This window comes from Athene cunicularia (genome assembly GCF_003259725.1).
Source record: "Athene cunicularia isolate RWA chromosome 4 unlocalized genomic scaffold, athCun1 chr4_part2, whole genome shotgun sequence".
NCBI lineage: Eukaryota > Metazoa > Chordata > Aves > Strigiformes > Strigidae > Athene > Athene cunicularia.
In genome coordinates this window covers 4,906,390-4,914,926 of record NW_020799099.1, presented here as the reverse complement: position 1 = coordinate 4,914,926, position 8,537 = coordinate 4,906,390, and the positions used below count along the sequence as shown (strand labels likewise).

The 8,537-nt window shown below is 35.1% G+C and overlaps 1 protein-coding gene across 2 annotated transcripts in view; it reads left to right on the top strand.

Moving 5' to 3' along the window:
* The window catches only part of USP53 (ubiquitin specific peptidase 53), a 29,767-nt gene extending 21,652 nt beyond the window's left edge, over positions 1 to 8,115 (top strand). For both annotated transcript variants that reach the window (XM_026848008.1, XM_026848009.1), the window contains 2 exons: positions 3,406 to 3,505; positions 4,417 to 8,115. In XM_026848008.1, the coding sequence (XP_026703809.1) occupies positions 3,406 to 3,505; positions 4,417 to 5,401 (1,085 nt within the window). In that variant the 3' untranslated portion in view covers positions 5,402 to 8,115. The remainder of the gene's footprint in view (positions 1 to 3,405; positions 3,506 to 4,416) is intronic.
* Positions 8,116 to 8,537: the final 422 nt, after the last annotated feature.

Below are 8,537 nucleotides of genomic sequence, written 5' to 3'. Positions count from 1 at the left end.
AAAAAAAAAAAAAAAAAGGAAAACCTGAATAAACGTACCAAGTTTTCTAACTGTGAAAAACATGCCTGACGTAATTTATTCTCTTGGCATGAAATGATAGCAACTGTTTAGAATTCTTCAGGGGAAAAAACCAAACCAAAACAAAACAAAAAATGCAATCAGTAAAGCACCAGTATAATAGACTATTTAAATAATTTCCTGCTTGCTGCCTTAAATTATGATTAACATTGATGAAATGTATTCCCACTGTTTGAGACCCAGGAAATGACTTCCATGGGAAACAGTGGCCAACAAGGTACCAAACAAGCCCATTAACCACATTAAGGTTTCACTTTGATTTTTTTGTGTGCCAAGGAAACATGATAACTTCTTAAAACATTTGTGCAATGTTTCTTCTTTCCCCCCCCCCCAAAAAAAAGGCAGCAGAACTTCATTTTATACAGATGTGTAAGACATGGGAAAAAAATCCACTAACGAATGTATAAGAAATCTTTTGCAACTGAATGTTGTTCCAAAAGGACAGTTTCTCAAATATAAGGATTTTTTTCTGAAAATGGGCACTGTTTTCTTTAAAATTACATTCTATTGTGGACAAGTTATTATATGTTTACTTTCTTCACTGGGACTATGTTGTCATTCCGCATTTCCAAAGCTTCCAGTGAGTTTATCTGTTGTTTCAACTGAATATGGAAAAATGTCTGGGTACTGAGAGGGGCATCTGCCACAGTACTTACTACAAAAAGTATTACAGCTTGGCTTTTTATTGGCAATTAAAAAAAAATACAAATCAGGTAATCAAAAGTAGAGGAAGTGTGCAACTAAAACACATTAGAAAGAAATTGAATTTAATGTGGGCATTTTGTTTTGTTGTTTTTTTCTCTTCACCTGCCCCCCCATTTTTCTAAATGTTCTGTATGTGTAAGCAGAGATGTTAGAGGACTTGTCTGTCCTAGCTGTTGGCTATAGAATGGCTGTTAATCTTTTGAAAACCTAGATTAGATTGGCTATTCAGGTGTGAAAATAGATGTTCATAAATCTTAAAAGCAGACTGGTTTGTGTGTCAGAAAATAGTTACATTTAATTTATTGGTAAGCTTTTTATGACCCATTGATAAGGATGTGAGTCTCCAGCTGAGCAGTGATTGTGTGTCCCATATTTAGGTTTGCAAACAACATAGAGCCAAAATTCCCAATCGAGTCTGCGTCTGGTTTTAACCATGCATGGAGATCCTGTCAGCAGAAGAGAAAATAACACATCTATTTTTAAGTTAGCTGGAATTGTGAAGGCACAAACCACCTGGTATGGCTGAGTGGCTTTGGCTGAATGTGTATCACGGTCTCTCCAAGGACAGAGTTTATTAACTTTTGCTGCCGCCTCCTGACTGACTTGTAAAAAAAAAAAAAAAAAAAAAAAAAAAAAAAAGATTTGTAATCTTCACATCAGGCAGTTTGGGGAAAAGCAGTTGCATGGGCCACTTATTTGTGATTTTTTTTTTTTTCTTTAAGCAGATGTGCTCTTGTTTGATATATTCAAAGTCCAAAAGTTAAAATCACTAGCTTCAGACACTGTTAATCTATCAAATTATTTAATTTATCGATTCCTAGGTATCCAGACATTTGGACTGAGTTTAAATACTGAATTGGAAATGTTTACAGGAAATAATATATCAGAGTCTGTGCTTATTTTTCAGTAAAGTGATTTATGGTTCATTAAAATCTGTAGCAGAATGAGATGTTTTCTCTTGAAATATTACCTCAGTGTTAGCTCTGATGCCATGCCCCACTGGAGCAGTATTGAACTTTCAGGTTAATTACTTGTCCCTTGCCAGTGTCACATGGGGATCATTCAATAACATTATTTTTCCCTAAGTATTCTTTCTCGGGTTGTGATATTACCATGCCAGAATAGGAAGAATTTTTTGTTAATTTTTTTCATTTCGAGTCTCAAAGGAAAGCCATATGGGGGCTTTGTCTCTTGTACTGTATGCCGTTATAGCCTCTACAACCTGTGTCCTTTGTCAGATTTGGTGTCTTCAGTCTTTCATCAATTAAAGATAGGGTAGATATCCTCAAAACAATTGGCAACCAACAGCATCACCCAGAGTTTTTACTTTAGTTCTTTTCTGTTGTTGGGTTTTTGACTCTCATGTTCACGAGTCAAAAATTCCAAGACTTTATTTAAAGTTGTGGAAATAACAAGTTTTAAAAAAAATTACCTTGGTAAGATTACATTGTTTAAGAATAGATAGAAAATTTGTAGCTTTTGTTGAAGAAACTATGGAATGGCCTATGTTATCCCATTAGAAATTTTCAAAGTTACTGTCTATTGAACATGAGATCATTCTACTAGAAATCAGGCAATGTATGCTGCCATATTTTAATTCCTGTTTTTCTGAAATAAGTATAGTAGTTATATGAATCTAGTCTATATGTACATAAAATAAGACTGACTTTGGCTTCAGAGCAGGTGACTGTTTATAAGGGGCCAGTCATTGCATTAAGTGAGACTACTAATATCTATCTCTAAACAAATATACTGTTAATATCTATCTCTAAAGAAATATACTGCTGCTTGTCACTTACCAAGAGAGCATTTTAATCTGTGTGGTGTTGATGACACGGATTCTTCAATGCTTCCTTTATTTACTGTTAACTAGGAGCTGCGTTGTTCAGAAATGGTGTGTTTATTTAGAGAATGAGTCTTTGCCTTTGTATGTGAAAAGGAATTCTAGACTGTGAGGGTATTAGTGCTCGCCCAGGCGCTCTCATGTTGTGTGTTTCGGGCACATGACTGAGAGTGCTCTCACTCTGCTCAGCATGTCTACAAACTGTACAGTTTGCTGTAAGTTTTTAAATCTGTTTCAAAGAATGCATAATGCATTTCTTGGAAAAAAACCAACAAAAACCCCAAAACAACAAAAAACCCCAAAACAAAACACCAACAAAAAACAACCCATGCCAAACAACCCACAAACAATAACAAAACCCAAAACCACCCCCCAATCCCTGCAGTATTCATTTCATTTAACTATTAGTACATGATGTGACATTTCAAAAATCATAAACAGTTCTTATTTTGGAATTTAAATGACTTTGGATGTTTGAATAAACATGCTTTTGAAAATGTGCTTTTAATTAGATGAAAAGATTATATTGAAAACATGTCTGTAGGACTTCAAAATTGTGGTAATTACGTATTTCTTACAGATTATTTTTTGGATGAATATAAGATCTGATGTTCTGTGACAGATTAACTTAAAAATGGTTATTTTAATCAATGTCAAATCTTGAAAAGAATTAATTGTCCTGTTGTGTTGTGTTTGGTTTTGTTATCTCTGAGGAATTACAAAGAAGGACTTGGATTGTATTTCTGCTTATTTTGAAATATTTTTTTTCTACCCCCCAGATTTCAGGAAAGACCAGATCAATTCAGAAGTTAACTACAGACCTCATGTTAATTTCCCAACAGAATTACATTTGCAGGTGCCCAGTCTTCCAGTAAAGAGGTACTTAATACTGGCATTAATTTACTATGTAGTTGTTTGAGAATTACTGAATTCTGTTATGTGATAGTGATCAATATTAATCATGCAAAATTTAAAGTATTGAATATTTTCCACAGACAATGCCTTTTGCATTTTACATAATTGATAGGGCTAAAATGCTCTCTGTCTTTAAGCAGGTAACTGCTGCCTTGTTTTAAACCAGCTTACCAGAGTAAAGGGTTTTAATATTTTTCTGTTTTGAATTTCTATACTACAACAGGCAGTGATTTTAATTTTGATACTGCCAGTGGAACCAAATATCTTACACTGATCTGGTAAGATGGTTTAAAACAATGGGTTCTAATAGTTTTCTGTTCTGAATTTGTATACAACAGACAGTGGTCAACCAGTTCATGGTTAGCGTTATAACCCCATAAAGTTTTGAAAAGTTTGGCTGGAAGGTGAGGAAGAGGTAACTTCTGTTTAGAAGCTGCTGCTATATAGCGTTGTTTCTAACTTGAACTGTAAGTGCTCAGTACCTCCTAAATGTCAAGAATCTTTTAAATAACAAGTTTAGCACTCAAAAGTAACATCTAATATTTGAGAAGTATATGTATTAGACTGAGTCACAGGGATGCGTAGAAGAGAGCAGAAGTCATGTTTGATATAGTCCTGAATATTGAAGGAGTTTATCTTACCTTACAGATATTAAATCTCTGCAAGAGATTGTTTGGGGCACTTTACATTTCAAGTGAATGAAACCTTGAGTGTGATTTAATACCACTTTTTATCAAGTGGATTTATGTTAAGCTCTAATCAGTTTGAATATTTAAACAGTGTTACCAAGGCTGTCATTGAAAAAAATCCTTGGGTTATTTGGGCTTTTTCTTGTTTTTATGGATACTTAAGTCCTCTGTGTTTTTGTATTTTAGAGCTGAAATGGCTGAGACCAATAGGAAAATTTTCCCATCATCAGCTCTACAGCCAGTTCTTAAAGATATTGTTAAGTCAGAAAGTAGGAACAAGGCAAGCGACCAGAATTCTTCAGAGTGGCTTCAACCAGAGAAGTATGAGAAGATGAATGTGTCAATATATTGCGCTGACGGTGTATCCCACCCCTATACAGAAAATGTCTGTGGAAGGAAGCCGATCAATAATGACTTTCACTCCTTTGCCCAGCCCCAGTCTCATCACGCAAGAACGTTTGGTCCCAAGGTGGGGTGGTCACCTTGTGTGCCACAGAACCCATCAGAAAGGCCCACGGTGCTTCACCCTCCTGGTGAGCTTGCTGGGCACCCACTCCGAAGGGCGGATGCTCTTTGGGTGCCTGAAGCAGTGTACCAGAATCTTCCTCCCCCTTTACCCCCAAAGAAATATGCTCTGAATACTTTGCCAGGATCAGAAAATAACTCGACAGCTGATGTAAAATCGACAGAAGCGTTGCAAAATAATCTTATAAGGCAAACAGGTACACCATTAAAATCTGCTGCAGAAGTAAGTTTATTTACAAATGAACAAAGGTTTAAAGAGCCCTTTCAAGGGAATGAACTGTTTGTTCATAAACCAGATTCTCCACCTTGCTTATCAGTTAATGACTTTTGGACTGTGTCAGAAAACTTACTAAAGAAAGGATCTCGTCATATGGGACCAAGTGCTGGCTATGTCGATGGAAATGATGGTGTGTCCCTAACAACATATTTTTCAGTAGATAGTTGTATGACTGATACATACAGGATGAAATATCATCAGAGACCCAAGCTGTATTTTACAGATAGTGGAAGCTTTCACAGAGAAAAGCATCCTCCATCAGCTGGAGTAGAACTGAATGCTACATACCATGCTACTGTTGAGTCCAGACATCCCACGTCTGAGCAAAGGTACAAAGCAAACATAGAAGGCATACACTGCAGTAGATAGATTATTTAAAAAATAAACCAACCAACCTATTTCTGACTTCAGCATTTCATGGGCCCAAACCTTGGATATGTGTGTGTGATAACTAGGTACCCAGTTGACTGTACTTTGCTTAGGAGTTACAACTGTTTAAATGAATATGCAACAGAAGGCCTTGAACAGAGGAGAAGAGGTGCTAAACTTCTGGTTCTTCGATTTGTTACTCTAGTTGCCTTAATGCTTACCTCTGTTACTTGTCTTCTACAGTTTATATTAAAAATGGTCCCTTTGGGTGTATGCATTTTACAGCAGGGGGATCAACTAGATGTTACTAATTTTGTAAGAAGATTTAATCAGATGCAGTTTAAAAAGTGTTCCTTCAGACTGTGGTCACTACATACTTAGACTAACAAAAGAGATAAACATATTATCATATATAGTGCAGTAAATGTAGTTATAATAGAGCAGTATTTGTTGTGATGGGTAGCAGGAGGTGACATGTTTTTTTTCAACAGATTTCTCTGAGTCTGTGCTTTCACAAACCTTCAAGTGTCTTTAATGCAAGTTTACCCAGAGAATTTCTAACTTTTTTATTTGAAAAGCCTTAATAATAATCTTTAAAAACGGTTCTGGTTTGCAAGTGTTAAATGAGATTTTAAAAGGGAATTCAAGTAAACTGCAATAATAGATTGTCCTATTAATATACCTGCTCTACATTAGTGTGCATTTAAAAACACATCAGATTTGTTCACCCTATAAGCTATATACTTATTAAAATTAAATCTAACCATATAAGCTACAAACTGATAGAGCAGAATAGTGTGCTAATTTTAAAATACAGAGTTATCATGCAACTATGACAGGTTAATTTTGTAAAGGTTTAGTTGTATTTACTACTTATGTTCAGTTCTGATTTATTCTGCAATTGCATGCAAAGCCAATGCTGCTATTTATTGAACTTCCTTTTTTCAGCTTGACATTTTGAGCAATGTTTAATGGGGATCAGACACTTGATTTTACTGATGACTTTTTTTCCTGTTTGAAGCAGTTCTAGACATGGATAACGTTCCACATTAGCAGATCATGCTGGCTGAGCCTGCAGCCATTTGGACCAAGATGGCTGAGGGGGCGTGAGAAGAGGTTCCTCTCTTTCTCTGCTCTAGCAGTCTGCCCTGTAGTTTTGGCAGCTCTTGCATTTACCATGTCTTTTGGTAACAAAGAGGAGGATTTGATTGGCTTTTTGGTTAGTTAAATCAGTGCATAGAATTATGGCCCAATGAGGGCTGGGGAGGAAAAGGCAAATGGGATTTTGCCTTTGTTGCAGCCATGAGTGTTTGAAGTCACCCACAGTGTCTTGTGGTGTCAGAGGCAGGGGCTTAGAGTTCTGTTTCCGTCTTATAACAGTGAACAATGTATAATTTAGAATTAATGTCAGTGAAGCCTCACGCAATCTGAAAAGGTTAAGTTTTTGCCATTATTCGTGTTAGTGGTAACTTGGGAGTGCTGCCGATCACATATGAACATCAATGCCTTTTAGTTATGAAAATAATGCAAGAAGGTTAAATATGCATAATAAACACTCTTGCTTATACTTGCACTGTTAGTCAGAAAGGCTTTTTTTATGTGAGTTTTAGCGCTGCAACCAAATGTTGGCAATTGTTTAGCACTATTATCCAAGGTATACATTTAAACAGTAGTTTTGGTTATTCTGTGTCAAGGTCAGTTTTTTTTTTTTAAACTACATGTAGCTTACAGTAGAACTGGAACATGATATATGCAACAAACCAGGTATCTCAGATTAATCTTCTTTCTGCCTTGTTGATCAAAATTTGTTGTAGCACTTGGAAAAAAGAATTTTAGAATTTGTAGTGCAAATAATTATGCATGTTTAGGTGTGGCTGCTGGTAAACAGCAACTGAAAAAAATAATCCTTTTGTAAGAAAATCGGTTGAATACAGAAAACCATGAAAATGTAGGAACTTACTGTAATATTTTTGAGAGAGATTTGAGAGCTTGTAAATTAAACTTTTCTAGTTTATCTAGCAATGTTACATTATATACTCAGTTAACTGTCTTCTAATACTTGTGTAAAAACAAAGATTATTGGAATTTGTAAATAATGTATAATTTGTAAAATGTTTTGCAAAAATCTTGTATTTGAAATGACAGTATTTTTGTGTATGAATAGCACAGCAACAACTGTGAATGATGTTAAAACACTTTTTTAAACATCCATAGCAATGTTCATACTTCTGTACAATGAGCAATATGAATGCCTATTACTGATACCAATGAATTTGGCTTCCAGTAAGCACAACTGGTAAACTTATTTTTAAAGTACCTGCAGTAATTTAGGTGTACTTCAGTCTTCTTGCTTTGCTTCAAACAATCTTACCAGACAACTTTCTATGTGGCCCATGTTTACCAGGTATTTAATTATAGTAAATAGACAGCTAATCGAGGCACCTTTGTTTTTATATTTGACTCTGCACTCCATGTATGTATGTACGTAATATATGCTAACTAATATGTGATAACTTGTTTTAACTTACCTAGGGTGCCTATTTATTTTTTTACAAATGTCCCCTTCTGGCTATAGATTTATATAAGAGCCTAGACAATTTTTGTAACAGTAAAGACATTAACAAGTCTTGTAATTAATATATTTTTCAGTCTTTAGAATTATTTTCATGCAAAGTTCTGCTTGTTAAAACTATCAGATAAAAATTTAAAATATCTTTGTCGTCTGTTCTTTCTGCATTACACAGGTTTTTTTAGGAAAAAGTTGGCTTTCCAGAACGACATTTTTAAACGGTGACAGATAATACTGCTCCTAATGGTTGAAAGTTCTGCAGAGATGGTGGTTCAGTTATCTCTTCTGAAGAGTAAAATTCATGTTCTGAAGTATCTGTTTATAAAGCTGTTTAGCTGCTTTTTTGCTTTTAAATCTGTTTAGTTTTCTAAATACCTATGAAATTAATATTTAATACCATAATCCCACAGACTTGGTGACAACTGATTGATTAGTTACATAAGCTGTCTTTGTACCTTACTACCTTTGCTCTGTTAGGGATAAGTGAAATTTGCCTTGATGTATATATTCATGTGATCCAGGAGGACACAAAATAGCTTCAGCCTGATGCCTCACAAGCCTGCACTT